At 49.4% G+C, this 23992-nt stretch overlaps 1 protein-coding gene across 3 annotated transcripts in view; it reads left to right on the top strand.

Annotated features, from left to right (window-relative positions):
* Window positions 1-23992, top strand: part of EHMT1 (euchromatic histone lysine methyltransferase 1) — a 223323-nt gene that overhangs the window by 135653 nt on the left and 63678 nt on the right. For all 3 annotated transcript variants that reach the window (XM_025359652.1, XM_025359650.1, XM_025359653.1), the window contains exons 7-10: window positions 3602-3679; window positions 5316-5436; window positions 9659-9790; window positions 13906-14051. In XM_025359652.1, coding sequence (XP_025215437.1) covers window positions 3602-3679; window positions 5316-5436; window positions 9659-9790; window positions 13906-14051 — 477 coding nt within the window. The remainder of the gene's footprint in view (window positions 1-3601; window positions 3680-5315; window positions 5437-9658; window positions 9791-13905; window positions 14052-23992) is intronic.

Raw genomic sequence — 23992 nt, 5'->3', positions numbered from 1 at the left:
CCAGCGAGCAGATAGTGGCATTACGTTTTCACTTTAAATTGCATTTTCATGATTTATAAGACGGTTGAATACTTTTTCACATACTCATTTTGCCATTTGGGTGCCTTTTGTGAAGTGCCTGTTCACATCCCAACCATTTACTGGGCCATTTGTCCTTTTCGAAACGTGTTTTGTAGGGGTTCTTTGGCCTGGAAACAAGCCCTTGTTGTGTAGTCGACATGGTACCTTCTTCTGCGTGTGACCTGTCTTTCGACTGAAACAGCTGGTGTCCCGGTGTAGCCATTCTGCTTGGAAGCCGCTTGCAGGGACCTGTTGCCTGACAGCTGGGTGCGGCAGCCATTCTGGGTGCTGGTGAAGGGAGAGCTGGACCCTCTCCCCTCTTAGTTTGAACCCATAAGTGAGCCTCATGTCCAGAGTTGTGTCCTGCTGGGCGGGGGACAGGCAGCTTTTGGTCTGTCCCCAGCAGCCTGGCCTGCACCTGGCTTGCTCTCTTCCTGTTTCACTTGGGTGTCAGCCTTCTCAGTTCACCTGCTTCAGAGTCCAAGTTCTCTGTTTACTTTCTTTATTTTTTTTGAGAAGGGGTCTTGCTCTGTTGTGCAGGCTGGAGTGAGTGCAGTGGCAAATCATAGTTTATTGTAGTCTTCACCTCCTGGGCTCAAATGATCTTCCCACCTCAGCCTCCAAGGTTGCTGGGACCACAGGCGTGCGCCACCATGCCCAGCTAATATTTTTTTAAATTAATTTTTTTGTTGAGACGAGGTCCTCTCAATCGACAGCCTCTCGCTGTGTTGCCCAGGTTAATCTTGAACTTCTGGGCTCACGTGATAACCTGCCGTGGCTTCCCAAAGTGCCGGATTCTCCGTGCGAGCCATGGTGTCCAGCCGCTTTTAAATTCTGATGTCAGCCGTTACCCCTTCCCTTGCTCATCTCCTTGGGTTTTCAGCTTCCGCCTGATTCCTTACAGCTGTCGTGTGCACAGCGATCAAGCAGCCTCTTATAAAGAAGCTCTTGTTCCTTCCTTAAAAGTCGCTTTGCCAGAGTTTTGGAAGGAAGTGGAGTTAACTGTGTTGTTAGTCCGCTTTTAATTGGTGGTTTCGTTGCCCTGTCTTATTTTTAAAATAAGAAAACTATCCAACGAAATGAAAACTCCTGTGAAAGCTGAGTGAAGGCGTCGGAATGCTTACAAAAGGGTTCGAACATTTCAATGGTCAGTCATGAAACCAGGGAGGAGGGGCTGCTGCTTTCACCTGTGACACGAATACAGCAGCATTGACCGTTCCTGCTGATTCTGTAAGAGAAGAACCAGAAAGAAACATTAATATTGTAAAAGACAGGAGAGAAGAGTTTGCTGGGAATATACTCGTCCATCTGGAACATCCAGCAAAATCAGCTCAAAAACTATTACAGCTACTAAGCTGATCTTACATGTGATCAAGACATAAAAACCAGTTATTTTCTTGGATAGCTACAGTAACCAATTAGAAAATGTGGTGTCAGCATTATCAGTAAAATCAGTAATTGTCTAGGGATATTTTAAAAGATTTTCTATGTAGAAAATTTCAAGCTCCGCAAACACACGGAGGACGGTGAAGAGCCTCCGGCATTCGGCCTCGTTCTCCACACGTGAGCTGTCTTGGAGGAGTGGGTATTTCAGTAGGATCTTTAAAAGATAAGGACTCTTTGAAAGACAAACCACAATGTCAGACCTAAAAAGTTAGTTATGATTTCTTAATATCACCAGAGTACCCAGAAATAAACTTAACAGAAAAACCGAGCGCTCCTTGTTAATGTGGAGGAAAACTAGGAAACTGATGAAAGAGGTTAAAAATTAAGTTCCTGGAGAGACTCATCGTTTGTTTGTCTGAGTGAGAAGATCCACTGTTTTATTTTCTCCATGTTTGCCTCTAAATTCAGAACAGCTCCCATCGAGACCCTAGCCGGACTTTTGTGTAAACTGCTGGTTCTGAAGTGAGGGTGGAGGCGGAGACCCTCTAGAGTAGTGGGGGGACTGTGCACGGTGGGGGACACCCAAGCACAGGACGTGGCTGCCGGAGGGAACGCTTACTGAGGAGCGCTGAGGCGGTTAGTGAGGGGGACGGGGAGCCTGTGATATGTGTATAAAGGTCGATGGTAAGACTGGGGTTTTAAGTCAGTGGACAAGGGGTCATGAACTTTTTAATAACTATGATTGGGCCGTTGACTAATATTTGGGAGCAGGCAGCCCTCACTTGTGTTAGGGTAGGTAACAAATGTGGGCTCCGTTCTGGAGTCAGACCGTGGTGCCAGCTGCACGGCTCAGAACACAGTAAAAACCACTGAACCGTACACTTCGCAGGGTCCGTCTTAGAGTAGGTGAAATATATCTTACTGTGGCTATTATTTTAAAAAACAAATTCTAGAAGACTTAAAGTGTCAACACAAGATACTGAACTATTGGTAAAAACATTGGGAACTGTTTTTTCCAATCTCAAATGAGGAAGTTCTTCTAGTGTAAGACACAAACCCAGAAGCCATGAAGGAAAAGATGGGCACCTTTGACTTGTTCAGATAAAATTCAAAAGTGTTACGGAATAAGAGATATCAGAAACGGAGCTTTAAAAACTTGATAGGAAAAACAGGGGTCTCGCTGTGTTGCCCGGGCTGATCTTGAACTTCTGGCCTCAAGCAATCCACTCACCTCAGCCTCCCAGAGTGTTGGGGTTACAAGCATGAGCCGTCGAGCCCGTAGAACACACCCTTGATGTGAAGTCGCATGGGTGCCTGTCCACTGGGAAATGCAGAGAATAGCGGAATAGCACAGCCAGAGCAGCCCGCGCCGCCTCAGGGAGCGTCAGGCACAGGGAGGACGGAGACTCACGGATGTTTCAGTGTCTTTTGCACTGAACGTCTATTTGTGTATTGTCTGTGCTTATAGAAAAGATAAATACCGCAGAAAAAATAGGGTGTGTCTGTTCTGGTGTGGAAAGAATTCCAGAACACATTTTTAATTAGAAGAAAACAATATTCACAGAACTGTCGAGTGTCCTTCCATCTGAGCAGACTAGAAATGCACTGTCGTCTGTGGGCCCGCGTCTGCCTGGACATTCACTGGAAGGAGGCGTGGGCAGCTTAGCTGTGGTGGCTCTGAGGATGGGACTGGGATCATGGGTGTGTGGGGGTAGGTCTCACACTGTGTCTTGTTTTGTGGCCTCTGAACATCGTTTTATGATTGTTCTGTGTGTTTTGTGACCTGTTTATTGAATTCTCCCATTCGTAAGATACATGGAGCACTTGAGCCCTCACTAATACAGCACCCAGCGGGTGAGCCTTGCCTGCGTCCTCACCAGGGCAGCCACTCTCTGGTCCCGATGTGGAGGCAGGACCGGGGAGCAGAGTGGAAGCTCAGAGTGTGCCTCTGGGCCTGCCTGGACCAGCACTTGGTCATCCCACACACCAGCCAGGGCTGGAGCAGGCTGGCGGTGCCCCCACCCTGCGAGCGTCTCCGGTGTGTACGGCCAGGGCACGTTTCGAGGTTTGTTTTGGATCCGTCATCTGCCACTAAAGGATGTAATTGGTTTCTGTTTTCTGTTTGGGTTCCCGCTTCGACTGTGTGGCTGATCAGATGGACGGGGAGTCTGAGGAGGAGCAGGAGTCCGTGGACACCGGGGAGGAGGAGGAAGGCGGTGACGAGTCTGACCTGGTAATCCCCAGCGCCTCCTTCTGCGTCTGTGCTGAAGTAGAGGAGATGCAAAGACACCAGCGTCCTTCAGTCCTTTACCCAACCCTTGTTGCCTGAGCACTCACACATGTGCTTGGAGCTGGTCATGACGATGGCCACAGATGGGTCCTGTCCCTGGCAAAGCCTCATGAGAAAGACACCGTGCAGAGCTGCAGCACAGGACTGGGCCTGGCACGGGGCTGCGCCGGCTGCGTGCGGGGTCGGGGAGAGCTGAGGGGCCTTTGGAGGCTCTCAGAGGGAGAGGGTGTGGTGGGAGTCAGCAGCAAGGACAGCTGTTGGGGATTCCGCTGCACTGGCTGATGTGCGAGAAGGAAGGGCTGGATTTGAGGTGTTTCCAGGTAGAATGGACAGAACTTTCTGGTGGTGAGGACAGGAGGGAAGAGGGGTTCTGCTCCGTCCCTACTGAAGCCTGTTTTTCGTGGAGGAGGGTTCAGGTCGGAGTTGTGCACCCTGGTCTGCGGGAATTGGGGGTTGGAAATGGGGAAGAGCAGCGAGTCCCCAGGATGGAGCCTCAGGGAGCCCCCAGCCTGTGAGGGCTCCACAGGGGAGGAGAAGTTGGCTCCTGCATCTGAGGAGGGGCTCTCTGTGCCATGGGGAGAAAACTCAGCAAGTTTGGGTCACATAAATGGGGAAATGCTCTGAAACAGGAGAAGTGGCCCACGGTGTGGGCTCATCACACCAGCGAGTGGGAGGAGGACACGGGGGCCGTGGTGTGTCGTGATGAAGGGGTCTGTCTTTGGGTAGCAGAGGGGCAACTAGATTTCTAGCAGCAGCAACTTTGGGTGTGGCGCTTGCACAACTTCTTCCCAAAAGTTTTGCTGTGCGGGGAGCACCGGGGAGCTGGGGCTGTGTGTGCTGTAGACAGGTCCGTCCTCACGTGGGACCCGACTCAGGACAGAATGCTGCAGCAACGGGCCTTGTGCAGGGGCACGTTCAGTTGGTCGGCGAGGCCCATGTGCTGCCGCTGTGCCTACCTTAAATGTCCCTCTGCCCACTGTGGCCTTCACGTGGCCTCCTGTGGAGGGGCGGGGGCGCCTGCTGTGCACCCGTGTGGCCTGTGCCACAGATGCCCTTGCTGCATCCGGATTTTAGAAGCAGATGCTTAAAACACATCTTGAAATATTACAAGTTAATTATAGCCTCTGTCCTTGTTCTCTGTGTAGGTGATTGATGTGGGTATAGATTCTGAAGCGAACTGAGCCTTGATTGTTCTTTTCCTGTGAGTGAGATGAATGGACCCTGATGAGCAGCCATGGATCCTTTTCCTGAGCTTATTTATTTAGTTCCTGAGTAGAACTTTCCAATTTACTTATTCTTTTCTTTTGTGCCAAACTCAAATAAGACTTATAAATTTCACTTTTTATTTTTGTTTTTGTTTTGCCTCTAAAGGGACTGAGCTTAGAGAGATAGTTAGGAAAAAGCACAGAGTGCCTTTCAGCGTGTGACCCAGGAAAATGTCTACAAGTTAAGTTCACTATTTAATTGAAGATCAAGACATAGCCAGTGTTCTGTTTTGCAAGAAAACACTTGTAGTGCTCTTGCCTTGCGTAGCTGCCTATGCTCAGTGGTTTATATGCCTGCCCCTTTGGTTCTCCAGAGTTCGGAATCCAGCCTCAAGAAGAAATTCCTCAAGAGGAAAGGAAAGACCGACAGTCCCTGGATCAAGCCAGCCAGGAAAAGGAGGCGGAGAAGTAGAAAGAAGCCCAGCGGTGCCCTCGGTAAATGCCGTAGGGGTGTGGGCCATCTCGGGGACTGCCTGGGAGGGGGATGAGGCCAGGAGGCCCACCTGGGGTTGGGGTGCATAGGATTTCATTAGAAGAGAAGGCTTCACTGTTTTTTAAAAAAATGTTCGCAATGACTGTTAGAGAAGCTCAAGTGAAACTCTAAAGTTTCAAGAGAAACTTTAAAACTCAAGAGAAACTCTAAAGTAGTTTCCTTCTGGCCAGTGTAGTGGATGTTGACTTCACTGGTTTTTTTTTTTTTTTTTTTTTTTTTTTTTTTTTTTGAGATGGAGTCTCGCTCTGTCGCCCAGGCTGGAGTGCAATGGCCTGATTTCGGCTCACTGCAAGCTCCGCCTCCCATGTTCACACCATTCTCCTGCCTCAGCCTCCCAAGTAGCTGGGACTACAGGTGCCCGCCACCATGCCTGGCTAACTTTTTGTATTTTTGGTAGAGATGGGGTTTCACTGTGTTAGCCAGGATGGTCTCGATCTCCTGACCTCGTGATCCGCCCACCTCGGCCTCCCAAAGTGCTGGAATTACAGGCGTGAGCCACCGCGCCCGACCCACTGTTGTTTTTAAATTTTTTTTTTTTTTTTGAGACAGGATCTGGTTTTGTTACCCAGGCTGGAGTGCAGTGGCTCAATCTCAGCTCACTGTAGCTTCCATCTTCTGGGCTCAGGCGATCCTCCTACCTCATCTCCCCAGGAAGCCGGGACTATAGGCGTGTGCCTTCATGCCTAGTTTATTTTTTTGTGTTTTTTTGGTAGAGATGGGGTTTTGCTATGTTGGCCAGGCTGGTCTCGAACTCCTGAGCTCAAGTGATCTGCCCGTTTTGGCCTCCCAAAGTGCTGGGATTACAGGCGTGAGCCACCGCGCCCGACCCCGACTTCACTGTTGAATGTTGAACGGAGGTGAATCCTTTGCTGCCTGCGTGGGTGACTGGAGCCTGTGGCCTGCACGGTTAGCTCCCACGCTGTGTGCAGGAAGCGGCCCCTCGGTGAGGCACCTGCGCCTCCGTCAGAGTCTCCTGTTCCAGAGGGACTTTGTGAATCACAGCGTGAATGTGGGAAGGAAATCCCACCCAAATGCAGGAGGCTTAGGGTGCCAAGGGCTGTTTTTGTTTTCAGCTTAACCGAGGTGCACCTGGAATACAATAAAATGCACAGAAGTAAATTACACAATTTGGCAAGTTTTAATGCGTTTATGACCTTGAATCCGTCACCACAGTTAGACGATCAGTGCCTCTGTCACCCCGGATCCCTCCTGCCCCTTGATAACCTGGCCCCTTCCCTGCCCCCAGGCAGCCCCTGGTCTGCTCTGCTTCTGCTTATTGGTTAGTGTTTTGTAGAATTTTATGTAGATGGTCTGTGCAGTTGTTTTTCATCTGGCTTCTCTGAGTATAATTGTTTTGAGTTGCCGGGCTGTCGAATGGCCAGGAGTTTGTTCCTGTCCATTGCTGAGAAGTGTCCCATTGTGTGGCTGCCCCACAGTCTATCTGTCCATTCATCTGTCCATGGGCTTTGGGCTCTTTCCAGCCTTGAGCTGCTAGAAATGGAGCAGCCGTGAACATTTGTGTGCAAGTCTTTTTTGAACAGGTGCTTTCCTAGATCTTGGTTAGATACCTGGGAGTGGAATGGCTGAGTAGAGTGGCATGTGTTCAGCTCTTCAGGAAGCTGCCAGGCTGTTTTCCAAGCACTAGTCCTGTTTTCGGTCCCCACAACACACAAGCATTCCAGTTCCCCTCTGTCTGCACCAGCACTTGTTAGGGTTAGTCTTTTTAATGTCAGTGGATCTATAGGTGTGCACTGGTGTTTTACTGTAGTTTCAATGCTGTTACCTAATGAGTAATGAGATTGTACATTTTAGCCTTCATTTATTTTTTTCAAAACGTGTCTGTTCACATCTTTTGCTCACTTTTAAAATCTGGTGGTTTTTCTTCTCATTGGGTTAAAAGAGCTTTTTAAATATTCTGGATACAAGTCTTCTATCAGGCGGATGCTTTGCGTGTATTTGTACCTAGTCCATGGCCTGCCTTTTTGTTTTCTTAATGCTATATTTAGAAGAGCAAAAGTTGTTAAGATTTTCTTGAAGTCCAAGAAATCATTTTACGTTGGTCATTATGAATCATTTTACGTTGTGATTCATACTTTTGTGCTCTAAGAAATCTTTGACAGACCCAGGTCACAGAGGTTTTGTCCCATGTTTTCTTCTTGGCATCTAACAAGTTTATTTTGCACTAATGTTTGAGTGAGCTGTGGTGCAGGCCCCTTCTTGGCAGTGGATGTGCGGTTGCCATAGGCACTGCTGCTCGAGTTGACTTTTCTCCCGCTGTTGACATTCAGTGTGTGGGCTGTTCCTGGACATTCCAGTCTGTTTCATTTATTTATTTGTTGATCCTTATACCAGTGTCACCGAGTGGCAGCACTTTGTTGTTCTTCACAGTGATTTTGGCTAATCTGGACTCCCCAGCGTAGAATAGGTCTGTTAACTGGATGTTGGGGAGGCAGTCGTCCCCTGAAACGGAGAAGGTTGTGGGAGGCCTGGGGCGTGAGGCAGTCACCATGGAGGCTCCTGGCGTTTGAGGGTGGAGGACGTGTGAGCCCCCCGGGAGCTTCATGTGGTCCTTCAGTTACGTTTCTCTCCACCTCAGTTTATTGATTCAGATCATAACACCAGATGTGGCTTTTACCGTTTGCCAACAAAAGCATTTTAGAGCCAAGGCTGAAAGTTGTTTTTGGGTTAGAGATTTCATCTTTGTCATCTTGGCTGTAATGTGCAAAGTGTGTGCTTTTAAATATTCACAGAGGAATTTGAATTTTATTTCTTTATGAATTTTTTTAAAATCTTCTTTTCGTTTAAAACTATACAAAGTGTCCTCCTGTTCTTCAAGTTGATGATGGTGATTTCTCAAAGGTAGTTGACTTTTCCTGTCTGTCTAAGATCTAGGTGGAGCATGTGGCTTGAATGAAAAGACTGGTTACCGGCCGGGCGCGGTGGCTCACGCCTGTAATCCCAGCACTTTGGGAGGCCGAGACGGGCGGGCAGATCACAAGGTCAGGAGATTGAGATCATCCTGGCTAACACGCTGAAACCCTGTCTCTACTAAAAATTACAAAAAACTAGCCGGGCGAGGTGGCGGGCGCCTGTAGTCTCAGCTACTCAGGAGGCTAAGGCAGGAGAATGGCGGGAACCCGGGAGGCGGAGCTTGCAGTGAGCTGAGATCCGGCCACTGCACTCCAGCCTGGGCGACAGAGCGAGACTCTGTCTCAAAAAAGAAAAGACTGGTTACCATACCTCTCTGTACTAGTGTTCATTTATTTCCAGTCAATGAAATAAGATTGGTGACTAGTCCCTAGAAGCTTGGCCGTGAAATGTGACCATCTGCCCTTGGCCGGAGTTGGATATTACCTGGTATAGGTACACACTTTCACAGGCTTCCTCAGTGAAATGCCCTTGTGATTGCAAACACCCAATTTTGTGTATCTTTCTCCGGCCCTCCTGGGAAGTGTGGACAGGCTGGCCTGGCCACCACTCGTGTGTCCTTGAGGGCAGGGGAGCCCACGGAAGTGTTTGCACCCCCCACTGCCCTCACTGCCAGCCTAGGGGCACTGGTCCCTCTCACAGTACCCTGCTCCTTGGCACCTTCTGTGGGTGTTGTGAGCCTCCCGTGTCTACTGGGGTCGACACTGATCCTTTCCGGGAGCCTCCCTGGACGTCAGCCAGGACAGCTGGGTGGGCAGTGCTTTCTCTTGGACACAGATTTGCCTGCAACATGGCACCTTGGGCCATCTCTTTAGCTACTTTACCTCTGATCTTTCAAATCTGCAAGTTAGGTGTCTCTGTTTTATGTAAAAATAATCCACAACATGTGACTGCCATGTTTTATCTGTTTCTTTGATCATTCGATAGCTTTTATGTAGTTGGGATAGTTACAGAGAAAGATATACCGACGTGTTGGTGCCTTTGTTTTTGTCTATACAGCTTCTCTCCTCCCCATGAATATTATGTCTAAAAGGGGGAATCAGCACAATAATATGCAAGAGAGAAAATGATAGTGAAACTGGAATGGCCTAAACAATAGTGGGTTTCAGCTTGTGGTTTTGAATGGATTAATTAGAAGTAGTCCATTTCCTGGGGCCCCAGCCTTACTGCCCTGTGCGTGGGTGGGTGCGGCCGCCTGGGTGCATGGTGTCTGATGTGTGTGCTTTTCATACCTAGGTTCTGAGTCGTATAAGTCATCTTCAGGAAGCGGTGAGCAGACGGCACCAGGAGACAGCACAGGGTACATGGAAGTTTCTCTGGACTCCCTGGATCTCCGCGTCAAAGGAATTCTGTCTTCACAAGCAGAAGGTGAATGTGGTGTTGTAACTGAGACGGGGCACCATCTTGGTCCTTTGTCTTCGGGGCTCCTTCCTCTGTATTAGCACGATGCCCCCTGGTGGACACTAGTAGAAGATCGGGTTAACGGCATCACTTCCAGGTGAGGTGTAGACAGGACGGGGTGCGTCTGCTGTGTCCCAGTGTGCAAGTGAAAAACCAGAAATTACGGAAACCCTCTAAGAGTGAACTGGCAAAGCCCAAGCAAGGCCCAGCGTGGCGGTCGTCTCCGTCCACAGGTCAGGCGTGCTCTGTGGAGGATTGCCCATGGCCAGACACCCTTCCTCCTGGTGGCCTCTCAGGACACACAAGGACGTGCTGTTGAATAAGGTGTCTCTGATTGGCTGAAATACGTCCCTGGTCAGTGTTGAGCTGAGAGCTCTGACACATATTCTGTCATGGAATATTCGTATTTAGTGTATTTTTGTACCTGGAAATCACAGGTGAATCAACGGCGTCTGTTGGGGGTTGTTGTGCCAGAAGTTGTCAGTTCTCACACTTTCTATCAGTTGTTTTCTCTTTTTAAGCCACTTAGTAACCTTATATGAGTGAAAAGTAGCTAATAGCTATTTGATTATCTGGGAAGATTTATTTGAAGCATGATGTGGAGGAAATGGAAATCTTATATTATTTACATTCCACATAGATCTTGCTGGTGTGGCATTGCAGACTACTGTGAGGGGTTTAATGGGCCATTTAAAAATGACAGATAACTAGGTTTTCAGGGTTTTGAACACTGAGGGTGGTTTGAGTCACCTATGTAACTCACCTAGAAAATCCCATCTTTAGCTTAAGGTAGAAATCTTAGGCTTGTCCATCATGGAAACGATGATATTTTTTCCTCTTCTTGCGCCAAATGGAGCAGAAACCCCCTCAAGTATCACCACGTCCTTTGCGTGGTCGCCCCACGCTTGCTTTCTCGACAGAGTGTAACACTGAGTGTCCCAGCTCTAAACTTGCTTTTAGATTCGGGGGTCTCAGGAAGTTACTTGGTTTTAAGTAGTAAATAGTACTTCATTTTATCAAATCGCCTCCTGCTGTGGTGGCCTTGGGCCTGCTGAGTGGCAGGAGACAGGGAGCTGGCACATGAGGGCTCTTCCAGCTGTCAGTGTGCACCTGCTGTCTCCGGTAAGGTCGGGGGAAGGTAGCTATAAAGGAAGGATGGTGCCGAGCATCAGGGCCAGAAGGGCGAGAGCCAACGCGGAGCCGGAGGAGAAACGGCAACGAGTAGGGGCTCCTCGGCTTGTGTGACGTTTTATAAACTGACCTCCCAAAATTGATTTACCTGTTTTATCAGCACCGATTGGTCAGTCAGCGATTGGCCTGTTCAGTCGTGCTTTCGATGTAGACCATCAGTGCGTAGAAGAGACAGGCAGTGGTGCCCACGGTGCTGGTGCTGGCCGTGTGGCCCGGGACCCCAGAGGGAGGCGGTGATCAAGGGGTGCTGGACAGGATCTGGGGCTCTGGGAGACCTGGGTGGTGTGCGTCTCAGATGGGATGGGCGCGATCGGCCTGTGGAGTGTGCTGAGCGGGTAAGTGGGGGCAGGTGATGCCTCTGGTTGTGGTTCAGGGGGTCTAGGCTTGAGCCTTGGGCCAAGGAGAAAGTGAAGATCAGAAGTCCTCTCCGTATGCATTCGTCTCTCTCCCCGTTGCCTTGCTCTTGGGCCTGCCTTGTTGAGGCTGAATGGCGATGTCACCCAGCAGCGACAGGAGGCAGAGGGTCCGAGCCTGGGAGACGCCAGGAGCCGGTAACCATGGCAACGTGGCCTCGGGCGGGAGAGCCAGAGCTTGGTGGAGGTTGGTTGCTTGAGGGACAGAAACGCTCCACCTGCACAGAGTTGTCTGAGCCACAGCGTCGTTATCCAAGCATGTAGGCCCTGGGTTCTCACCTGTCTCACTGCAGCCTCTCGGCAGCTCTCGGCCGGCACTGTGGTAGGACAGTCATCTCACAGCTTTGTGTGGTTTGTGTCCGTCTTCTTTTAAAAATCTGGTTGCTACGCAGGATCATCTCAGAGGCCCGCCCAGCTTTAAACTTGTAGTGATTCTAATTCAAGTTCCACCTCATCGTTTTCCCGGTCTTTAGGGGTACGGGTGATCCAGAGGCGAGGCTGGGATCTCGGGCAGCACATGATTAGGAAGCACCTCTGTGCCGGAGTCGGTGCCTCCTACACAGAGAGTCCTTGATGGCAGCGTGGGCTGTTCACATGCTTATTGGCTCTTTGCACAGAGTTGGAGTCTCTCCTGGCCATGACCAGTATCAGATTCCAAATGGGCTGGAGACAAACAGAAGCGGCTGTGGGTGACTCAGCGTGGGTGTTGTCAAAAGATGCACTAAGGCGCAGTGCGGCTCTTAAAGGGTTTCCTTGAGCAGCGATTCATGAACCGGGCAGCTCCAAACCAGAAGCACGTTGGGAGCTGCACTGAGGAAACACGAGGGGGTTGGGAGCTGCACTGAGGAAACACGAGGGGGTTGGGAGCTGCACTGAGGAAACACGAGGGGGTTGGGAGCTGCACTGAGGAAACACGAGGGGAAGGATTTTTTGGGTGAACAGGGAAGTAAAGCCAGGAAAACACCCAACGGGGTCATGACACAGTTTCCTCGCTTGTTCTGTCCCTGCTGGAAAGTCCCTAGTTCTGGAGATTGGCTGGCTGCTTCTGGATGGTGGAGCTTAAGTTTTCTTTTTCTTTACTGTAGGCATTTGCAAGAAGTAGCCCACAAGATCCTTTGTTTTCAAATCAAGCAAGGCCAAGATGGCCTCCTTGGCTCAACTGGCTTTGTCTGTTCAAGGATTCTTTAGTCCTGGTCTCCATTTTAATTGACTTTAACACTATATTTTTAGATGTGAAAACAAGAGTTTTTTTTTAAATTTTATTTTTATTTTTTGAGACAGAGCCTCCCTCTGTCACCAGGCTGGAGTGCAATGGCAGGATCTCGGCTCACTGCAACCTCTGACTCCTTGGTTCAAGTGATTCTCCTACCTCAGCCTCCCAAGTAGCAGGGATTACAGGCACGTGCCCCACGCCCAGCTAGTTTTTTTTTTTTTTAGTAGAGACGGGGTTTCACCATGTTGTCAGGAGGGTCTCCATCTCCTGACCTCGTGATCCGCCTGCCTTGGCCTCCCAAAGTGCTGGGATTATAGGCGTGAGCCACCGCGCCCAGCCAAGAGTTAATTATTTTTAATTAAGAGAGGCAATAGTGAGTATTTGAGACACTGATTCACCTTCTATTTCTGCTTTGACTGTTTAACAAGAAAGAAAATGTGAAACGCGATCTTGCTTTCTTTGGGAGCAGCACCCACTGCAGCTACTTGCCAAGCTTGAGGCTCTTCCTGGCGGCTGCCCTCCACCCCTGCCCCTGCCGCTCAACAGCCTTGGCCTTGCTGGTCTCTCCCACCCCGGGCTGGGGGCAGGGCGTGGGGGGCACCACCCCTGGCTGTGTTGGGACGGGCCTAAGGCCGCCTGCCTGACCACAGGTCTGCTGCAGCCTTCCCTGTGGACGATGCTGTCATTGTCAGCCACATGTTGAGCTCTAATTCTCCTCTAGTTTCTTCCCTTGTTTTCCCTGGTGCTTTCCTCTTTCAGGCTAATAAATGGGCTCTTTGGACTATTGTAGTAGGTGAGTGGAATTCTAGATAATAGACGAACCGTTATTAAAACCTTCCAAACTGATTTTTTGTGTGTGTGTGGTTGCCATTCTAAAACCAAGTAGGAAAACAAGGTCTTAAAGGGCAGTGAATGCTCTTTTGTTTGAAAAACAAAAGATTTAGGAGCTACTGCCAGAGGTACCAGCCTCTGGCTTTGGAGCTTGTGTCCTGGGTCCTGAGAACCTGAGAACACAGGTTAATAGGTGCCTCTTGAGACCCTGGCAGGGGGTTTGTTAGCTGGGGAGGCACAGGCCACTCCTTCATGGTGCCCAGGTGGTGGCCATCCCCACCCCGTGCAGGGCTGTTTGTGCCTCAGTAATCAACCGCATTGCTTTCATTTCCTGGCGTGTGAGATCACTGTTGAGACTCCATAACTGATCACTTTCTAGATGATTCTTTTGAGGTCAGGAGTGCATGAGCTGACATGTGTCTGTGTGACGTTAGGGTTGGCCAACGGTCCAGATGTGCTGGAGACAGACGGCCTCCAGGAAGTGCCTCTCTGCAGCTGCCGGATGGAAACACCGAGGAGCCGAGAGATCTCCACTCTGGCCAACAACCAGTGCATGGCTACCGAGAGCGTGGACCACGAAGTAAGCATGTTTGTTTTCGTTTAAAGCAGCCACGAGGAGTGCGCGAGAAAGCCCGGCCCAGCCGTGGCCCCCGACAGCCCCCTCGAGGGAGTTGTGCTGCACGGCCGGGGGGGAGTCTGAGTGGGTTCAGCACAAAACCAATCGAGCGGATCCCAACAGTGACATCGCGGCAGATGATGAAACACAGGTCTAGAGCTTCTTAAAAAGGAGGATTGTGTAGACAAGTTCTTTGAATGAAAATGGCCTGTTGTGTTTCTCTTTTATGATCATGATTTTGACAAGGTTTCTCCTACCTTGCTATAAACAAAGTGAGTAGATTGAGGCAGGAGAGTCACACCAAGGGGGGCCTGGAACTGCCCAGAACTGTGGTGCCCTGCAGGGCAGGCCCCGCAAGGGCTGGGCCTCGGCCGCCTCTCTCCTTTCACCGGGGATCACAGACTCCGAGGGTTCAACGTGCCCCGTCTCTGCTGCCTCTGGGACAGGAGAGGGGGAACAGGCAGAGCACAGACGGAATTAATGTTTTCTGAGAATTTCTCCAGTTCTTTTTAACAAGATTTCTTTCAGCCCTTAGAGCCTCGTGACCATGGCTGGCCATGGTGAGGGTCCGAGCAGGAGGCTTGTTGGCACCAGGCCGAGAGGCACCACGTGCAGTGACACTGCTCGGGTGTCTGGCTGCCCCGGGTTTGCATTTGCTGTGGCCGAAGTCAGCACGTGGCCATTAGTGTTGTCTGCTTCCTGAGGGGTGTGTCAGGCTGTCACTTCAGTGAGTTTCCTGGTCTTACTGGCCAGCGGATCCATCTTCAACTCGACTGTTGAGTCGTAGCTGCACGTTGTAGAAATAAGTGAACTATGAACAGGACAACCATTCACATAGTAATGCCGGGCATTATTCCAAGCCTTTTGCGTAGGGAGCTCCTCCAGGTCTCACGGCAGCCTGTGCAGCATCGGCCATCGCCCAGGTGGTACAGGTGAGGCCTGTGAGAGAGGCCAAGTGGTGGCTCCAGACTCAGCGGCCTGCTGTGGGGAAGGCAGGAATGGGAGCCTCCTTCCAAAGGTCAGGCCCGACCGCTGTGTCAGGGAGCACAGGCAGCACCCGGGGGGAGCAGGCCGAGCCCTGGAACAGGCCAGTCAGTTTCGCTCACGGCCCTTACCCTGGTGCCTGTTTGCGTGGCCGGGGTTTCTGATTCAGCAGGTCTGGCCTGGCTGGGATTTTGCTTTTCTAAAGCGTTCCCCGTTTTTCCTGATGCTTCTAGTCCGGGGACCACACTTTGAGAACCACTGGTTCTCCTCCTCCTCTTCTCCATAGGTGTTAGGCAGGGTGCAGTGGAGGCAGGCCCCGTTTGACACGTGCTTCCCTGTGGCTTCACTGTCTGTATCTCCACATTTCCAGTGCACGTGCGTTTACTCAGACTTCGACACCGGTGCTGCTTCTGTCTCACCCCAGCCTGGCGAGGCACCGTCTGCTTCAGCACCTCTCGTCTGTGGCACGTGTGCCCAGCAGGCTCCCCATGCGACGGCTTTTCCCAGCTCTGAGTGTTCATGTCACTCGCTGCATGTCCCGCCACACTCGGCCCCTCCGCAGAGCCCCTCGCTTGTTTTAAAAGAACTTTCCATAGTGAGAAGTGAGGGCGCAGTTAGCTCGGAATCCTCTACTTGGCCTCCTATCACCAGCATTCTCCCCTCCACCCTCCTGTCTTGGATTTGAACTACTTACTATTTTAAAGCAAACCCCATTTTACTACTGAATAGCGCAGTATGTTTTTATTGACATCAGAAAGGGACCATTGTTCTCACGTAACAGCAGGGCTTTTTCACATTGACAAAAATAACAGTTTCCTGTTATTATTTAGTGCCTAGTCCACGGTCAAAGGTCTGTTGACAAAATGCCTGTTACTTTTTTTTTCTCTTTCTAATTGGATCCAAACTGGTTCCGTTCCACTCATTAAATCAATCTGCTGCAATGTCTCTTAAGTCTCTTGTGTTTCTTTTACCCAGAACATTCTCTCTGTTCCCCACTTCTTCCCATTTGCCATGCTGTTGGCTGAAAGAATCTGGATTCCAGATTCTGGACTTACCTCATAACCTTCTTGTATTGTTTAAGTCATTTGCCTTAGTTCCTATAGCCTGAAAGTTAGATCCAAAGAACTGGTTTACATTCAAGCACCTAAGATTTTTATTTTATGACTTAATTCTGGCGAGAATGCTGTGGAAGGTCGTGTGCTGGGAGTGGTGCTGAGAAGGCTCTGGGTGTCTGAGGCGGCTGCCTGTCCGCCGGAAGGCCGCACCGTCCTTGGTGACCACTGCCTGCATCCATTGTTTCATTCAAAGTTGAAAAATGGTGATTTTGCTGTTCTGTCATTCCTCCTGCAAGTGCAGGCTGGAGTTCTTTGGTACGGAAGAACTTCCCCACATCTGCTAGGGCTGGTTGGTATCTCTGAAACAAGCTTCAGCCGGGATTGGCAGAATAAATAGCTACTTGTCTTTGCAGAGTAATGAATGGTGCTCTCACAGCCTCTGCTGGTATCCAGAGGGCTTGAGTTTGCTTCTCTCTGCCCCTCTCCACCTCCCTTTCTCCCTTAGCGTTCTTAAGAACTCATGGTCTTCTCTGTATTCAGTGTGCAGTAAGCTTTTTTTTTTGTTTGTTTAAAATTAAACAGATCCCTTGGGCTCTGACTTATTTTTTGGATAGAAAACTCAAAATAATTAAATTAAATTAAATTAAGCGTAGATCCTGAAGACCATACAAAACACACATTGGGCTGAACAAACCTACTTCAGCTAAGCTCTGGTAAACACTGCCAAGGTGGAGAAGGGAGTCTGACCCCAGCCCCCCCGCCCCCCTCCACCCCTCCCCCCTCCCCCTCCCCCCTCTACCCCTTCCCCCTCCACCCCTCTCCCTCCACCCCTCCCCCTCCACCCCTTCCCCGGCCTGCCCCTGTTCAGGTTCTTCCCCGGCAGCCCCGCCCAGCGGCCTCTGTCCTGATTCCCACAGCGCCCACTTCTGGGGGCAGGTTCACCCTTTCGGTTTGTAGCTTCACCTGCAGCACCGCTGCCCATCTGTCCTTCAATTTCTGTATTGTTCCCCTTTTTTTTCTTTCAGTATATCTGTTGAACGACCCAGGCCGTTGGAAGCTTCAAGGCTCCCATCATCTGGGTTCTGTGAATCCCACACATAGGCTGCAATTCAGCAGGTTCCTCTGTGTTTCTTGCAAAACCTGCCAAAGCCGGGTGCAGTGGCTCATGTCTGTAAAATGGGAGGTCGAGGCAGAAGGATTGCTTGAGCCCAGGAGTTCAAGACCAGCCTGGGCAACATGATGAAACCCCATCTCTTAAAAAAAATTAAACAGTCTTACAAGTTTGGCCCCTTTGTAAGATGGAGTGTGGGGTGGGTTTAGCCCAAAATGAAGGGCCATGCTGCCTGGCTGTCTCACTTTCTCTGATGTCGGCAGCAGCTGATGCTTAACACCTGCATTTGTTGTTTATTCACTGGAGGTTTCAAAATGGTGCTGATTTTATCATTTATTATTCATTGTTCACTGGAATGGTTTTATAGAGAGACACGTCTCAGGCCAGGCACGGTGGCTTATGCCTGTCATGTCAGCACTTGGGGAGGCCGAAGCAGGCCGATCGCTTGAGCTCAGGAGTTTGAGACCATCGTGGCCAACGTGGGGAAACAGCATCTCTACTGAAAATATAAAAATTAGCCACTTGTGGTGGTGGCGCCTATAGTCCCAGTTACTTGGGAGGCTGAGGCAGGAGAATTGCGTGAGCCTGGGAGGCAACAGCTGCACTGAGCCTCAGTCGTGCCACTGTTCTCCAACCTGGGCGACAGAGCGAGACCCCGTCACACTGAGCCTCAGTCGTGCCACTGTTCTCCAACCTGGGCGACAGACCGAGACCCCGTCACAAAAACAAAAATAAAAACAGAAACTACCTGTTTTGTTTCAAAGGCTGTGCTGTCTGACAATTAACATCGCTACTCAGCTTTCTTTTGATTAATGTTTGCATGGTACATCATTTTCTACCCTCTTACTTTTAGTCTGTCTCTGTCTTTAAATTTAAAGTGGCTTTCTTGTAGACAGCATGTAGTTGGATTTACTCTTTTTTTTTTTTTGAGACGGAGTCTTACTGTGTCGCCCAGGCTGGAGTGCAGTGGCCGGATCTCAGCTCACTGCAAGCTCCGCCTCCCGGGTTCACGCCATTCTCCTGCCTCAGCCTCCCAAGTAGCTGGGACTACAGGCACCGCCACCTCACCCGGCTAGTTTTTTGTATTTTTTAGTAGAGACGGGGTTTCACCGTGTTAGCCAGGATGGTCTCGATCTCCTGACCTCGTGATCCGCCCGTCTCGGCCTCCCAAAGTGCTGGGATTACAGGCTTGAGCCACCGCGCCCGGCCCTAGATTTACTCTTTTAATAAAGAAAAATTTTACTTTAATTTTCAAGACCGGGTCTCACTTGGACACCCAGGCTGGAATGCAGTGGCTGTCATTGCAGCCTCCACCTTTGGGACTCAGGTGATTCTCCCAGCTGAGCCTCCCGAGTGGCTGGGACTACAGGCATGCAACACCACACCCAACTAATTTTTTGTATTTTTATTTTGTTGAGATGGTGTCTCACTATGTTCCACAGGCTGGTCTCAAACGCCTGGGTTCAAGCTATCCACCTGCCTTGGCCTCCCACAATGCTGGGATTGTAAGTGTGAGCCACCGTGCCCAGCCTACTTTTATTTTCTAGAGACGGTGTCCCACCCTGTTGCCCAGGCTGGAGTGCAGTGGTGCAGGTGCAGCCAGAGCTCAGTGCAGATTCAAACTCCTGCACTCAAGCGATCCTCCTGCCTCAGCCTCTTGAGTAGCTGGGATTGGAGATGCCGCCATGCCTGGTGGTTTTGCTCTTTTATCTAATATAGTCATGTACTGCGTAACAGTGTTCGGCCAACAATGGACTGTATCTATGAAGGTGGTCTGATAAGGTTACAGTACAGGTTGAGTATCACTTACTCAAAATGCTTGGGACCAAAAGTGTTTTGGATTTTGGAATATTTGCATTATACTTAACAGTTGTGCATCCCAAATTCAAAAATCTGATAGCTGGGCCTGGTGGCTCATGCCTGTGATCCCAGCACTTTGGGAGGCTGAGGTGGGTGGATCGTTTGAGGTCAGGAGTTCAAAACCAGCCTGGCCAGCATTAGGAAATCCCATCTCTACCAAAAATACAAAAATTAGCGGGGTGTGGTGGCGGGAGCTTGTAATCCCACCTACTTGGGAGGCTGAGACAGGAGAATTGCTTGAACCCAGGAGGTGGAGACTGCAAGGAGCCAAGATCTCACCACTGCACTCCAGCCTGGGCGACAGAGCAAGACTCCATCTCAAAAAAAAAAAAAAAAAAGTTGATATCCAAAATGCCTCAATGAACATTTCTGTTGAACGTCATATTGGCCCTCAGAAAATTTTGGATTTTGGAACATTTTGGATTTCAGATGTTTGGATTTGGGATGTTCAACCTGTTCTGTATTTTTAGTGCACAGTTTTTGTGATCATACATGTTTAGATGTACATATACTTCCTGTTGTGCTACAGCTGCCTGCAGTATTCAATATCGTTGTGTTTGTACAAGTTTGTAGGCCAGGAGCAACGTTGGGTACCGTAACCTGAGTGTGGAGTGGGCTACACCATTTAGGCTCGTGCACGTACAGCCCGTGATGTTCAAACACAGCAATCACCCAGTGACACGTTTCCCACAACACACCGTGATGTTTTGTGAGACATAACTGCATCACAGTCCCTTCGTTAAGTTGATATATTTAGATTATCTCCATTTAATGTAATTATTAATATAGTTGGATTGCAGGCTAACAGCTTAATAGTTCTTCCACTTATACCATCTGTTGCTCCTTTTTTCTTCATTTTCTGGTTTTTTGTTTTTTTTTTTTTTGAGATAGAGTTTCGTTCTTGTTTCCCAGGTTGGAGTGCAGTGGTGGGATCTCAGCTCACTGCAATCTCTGTCTCCCAGGTTCAAGTGATTCTCTTGCCTCAGCCTCCCAAGTAGCTGGGATTACAGATGCCCACCACCACGCCTGGCTAATTTTTTGTATTTTTAGTAGAGACGGGATTTCCCCATGTTGGCCAGGCTGATCTCAAACTCCTGAGCTCAGGTGATCTGCCCACCTCGGCCTCCCAAAGTGCTGAGATTACAGGCGTGAGATGCCACGCCCAACCCTTTTCTGCATTCTCTTTTTTTTTTTTTTTTTTTTTGAGACGGAGTCTTGCTCTGTGCCCCAGGCTGGAGTGCAGTGGCGCGATCTCGGCTCACTGCAAGCTCCGCCCCCCCGGGTTCACGCCATTCTCCTGCCTCAGCCTCCCAAGTAGCTGGGACTACAGGCGCCCACCACCTCGCCCGGCTAATTTTCTTGTATTTTTAGTAGAGACGGGGTTTCACCGTGTTAGCCAGGATGGTCTCGATCTCCTGACCTCGTGATCCGCCCGTCTCGGCCTCCCAAAGTGCTGGGATTACAGGCTTGAGCCACCGCGCCCGGCCTTCTGCATTCTTTTGAATTTAAATTTTTTGTGATTCCAATTTATTTTAATATTGGCTTTATTATTTGCACTGTTTTCATTTATCAGTCTCCCTCCAGCAATTCATTATACCACACTAACATGCAGTGTAAGAATCTTAACAACAGTGTGGTCCAATCCTGTCTCGTATCTTGTTTCTGCATTTTAATTTTACATATGCTAAAACCCTACAGTATATTGGCTATTATTTTTGCTTTAAGTATTTTTTTAGTTTGATTAAACATAAGAATAGTTTAACCTTCATCTTAAACATATCCAGAGATCTTTATTCCTTTGTATCCAAATTTCTGTCTTCGTGGTATTATTATATTGTATCTAAAGTCTTTCCAATAACTTTTTTTTTGGTGGCACAAGGCTGTTGAAAATAAATTCTCTCAGCTTTTGTTTGTTTGAAAAAGGTCTTCTTTTGCCTTAATTTTTCAAAGAGACTTACTTCCAGGAATATAGAATTCTGGGTTGGCAGCTCCCCACCCCCAGCCCTTAGAGAGGCTACTCCAGTGCGGCCTGCATGGTGTGTGATGAGATGCTGGCGGAACTTCCTATCTCTGCTCCTTTGCGTACTGTATGTCTCTTTCTGTGTCTGCCACCAGTATTTTCTTCGGTTTTCAGCAGTTTGAAAATGATGTGCCTAAGTGTGATGGGTTTTGTTGTTTTGTTTTGCTTTTTTGGTGTTTATTTTGTTTAGGTTTCGCTGTTTCGCTGAGCTTCTTGGATCTTTGGTTTGACCTCTATTTATGTTTAAGAAGTTCTTAGCCAGCTCTTCTCTCCTCTCCTCTCCTCTCCTCTCCTCTCGTCTCTTCACCTCTCCTCGCCTCTCCTCGCCTCTTCTCTCTTCTCTCTTCTCTTCTCTTCCTTTTTACTTTTTTTGAGGCAGGGTCTTACTTTGTCACCCAGGCTGGAGTTCAGTGGCATGAACACGACACAGTGCAGCCTCAGCCTCCTGGGCTCAAGCAATTCTCCTGCCTCGGCCCCACAAATAGCTGCGTCTACACACTTGCGCCACCACACCTGGCTAATTTTTGTATTTTTAGTAGAGACAAGGTTTTGTCATCTTGCCCAGACAAAATGACAAAACTCCTGAACTCAGGCGATCTGCCCGTCTTGGCCTGCCAGAGTGGGCAGATCCTGAGCTCAGGCGATCTGCCCGTCTTGGCCTGCCAGAGTGCTGGGATTACAGGTGTGAGTCACTGTGCCCGGCCCACTTTATTTCTTCAGCCTTGGTTTTTTTTTTTTTTCTTTCTGGGATTCATTGTACACAATGTTAGATTGTTTGACGTTGTCCCACAGCTCTTCAATGCCCTCCTCTTTTTTTCTCTTTCCATTTTAGTTTTAGATAATTTATCTTGGCCTTTAAAATTATTCACCAGTTATTCCTTGTTGAGTATACTTATGAGCCAGTCAAAGGTATTTCTCTCTGGTACTGTTGGTTTCTGGTGTTTTATGCTGACGTTCTTGAAATTCCTGGTCTGTAGTACAACGTTTCAGTCATCTCTGAGTGTGCTTCTGTTGATGTTTTTCTCTCTTGATTGGGGATTCAGATTTCTGTAGTGCAAGACTTTTCAACCTCAGTATTTTTGATGTGTTGAGCCAAGTAATTCTTTGGGGTTCGAAGAAGGGGCTGCCCTGCTCATTGTTTGGTGCTGAGCAGCATTCTGTTGGACACTAGGTACCTCCCCCAGCTGTGACAGCCATAACTCTGTCACCTGTGCTCCCGGCCATAGGGTGCACTTTCCCTCCCAGCCAGCCCCCTTGTTCAGCAAGACAAGGATCCATGTAGGCCTCACACCGAGGAGGCTTCCCCTGGTCTCCACCTTCCCTGCCTCCTGTGAGCACCAGGAGCCAACCAAGGAGAAGAGCGAGCAGCGGGGCTCACTCCCGGGGGCTGCAGCCTCCAGGCTGTGTCCTGCAGGGGGAGGCACTCACGGCTGCCTGGATTGCCTTTCCGTTCTTGAGTGACTTTGTTTTCTTTGTTTTCCTTAGAGCTAATCATTGCCTCCCTATTTATTTTTTGGTTTCTGTGTACTTGTTATAAACCCATTCCCAAGCTGATGGAATTGCACGTTTGTATCCTCAGACACCAATTGCTGGATCACGTATCTTCGCTTTACTCTTATCTTGGTGGTACATAACCTTTAGTTCTTAAGACACGTTGCTCAGAAGATAACTGTTTTGAGCCTTTGAATTCTGAAATGGTCTGTCTCATGTCAAGGACACTGTGGCCCTCCAGTTCTCCCCTCAGGCTGTCTCCATCTTCCATGTCTTTTTTTTTGAGATGGAGTCTCGTTCTGTCGCCCAGGCGGGAGTGCCGTGGTGCGATCTCTGCTCACTGCAGCCTCCGCCTCCTGGGTTCACGTGGTTCTGGTGCCTCACCCTCCTGAGTAGCTGGGATTACGGGTGCTCACCACCACGCCCGGCTAGTTTTCTTGCATTTTAGTAGAGACGGAATTTCCCTATGTTGGCCAGGCTGGTCTCAAACTCCTGACCTCGGGTGATCTTCCCACCTCGGGTTTACAGCTGTGAGCCATTGTACCTGTTTATCTCCCACGTCTTTGAGCATAATCGTGCTAGTGTCTCCCGAGAACTCTTCTCTGTCTGCACATCTCGGTGCTCCTCAGAGGCCTGGTCTTGGCTGGTTGGCTTTAGTCCCTGTTTTTGTCTTAGCTCACCACACACGAGCACCTGCTGGACGACATGGTCTTACCAAGGAGACGGGGGTGCTGGGGTGCTTTGGCTGCAGCAGTGCTGTTCCCACCTTTGGACTTTTCATGTTTGCTTGGGCAGCGAGGGGCAGAGAGGGTGCCGCTGGGCAGGAAGGGAGGGTCCTCATCTGCAGACCCGAGCTGCACTGCAGAACAGCTGGGATGAGTCACAGGTGACCCCGACATGGAGGCTTTTGTATCTCGCCTAGGAGCAGGGCCCACAGTGGAGCCTGGGTCTGGTTTAAACCAGATCCAAGGAAGAGGAAGGAAGGGAGGGCATTCCCACAGCTAATGAAAGGCCAGCCCAGGACAGCCGCACACCCCGCTGTGTCCTAATAAACCCACCCTGCAGAGCCTGTGGACCCTGCAGAGCCTGTGGGCACTGGGTATTAAATGGCTCTGAGAAAGTGGTACCTGTGTTCCGCAGTATAATGGTTCTAAGGTTATATGGAGTATGATTTGTTAGCAATGCATATGGAGTTATTTATGGCTAAAATGGCATCATTTTACCCCTAGGTACTTTGTTATATATTCCAGCACACCCCTCCAAGCCCAAAAGGTTTAGGGGATGGCTTGAACGAGAAGGGAAAATACTGGTAATTTTTGAAATAAGGCACGGGCACATGGGGATACATTTTACTTTTGTCTCTATTTTTGAAAGTTTTCTTAAC

This window comes from Theropithecus gelada, chromosome 15 (genome assembly GCF_003255815.1).
Source record: "Theropithecus gelada isolate Dixy chromosome 15, Tgel_1.0, whole genome shotgun sequence".
NCBI classification, from domain to species: domain Eukaryota; kingdom Metazoa; phylum Chordata; class Mammalia; order Primates; family Cercopithecidae; genus Theropithecus; species Theropithecus gelada.
The sequence above is the reverse complement of the archived record's forward strand: the minus strand, read 5'-3'. Positions and strand labels throughout refer to the sequence as shown.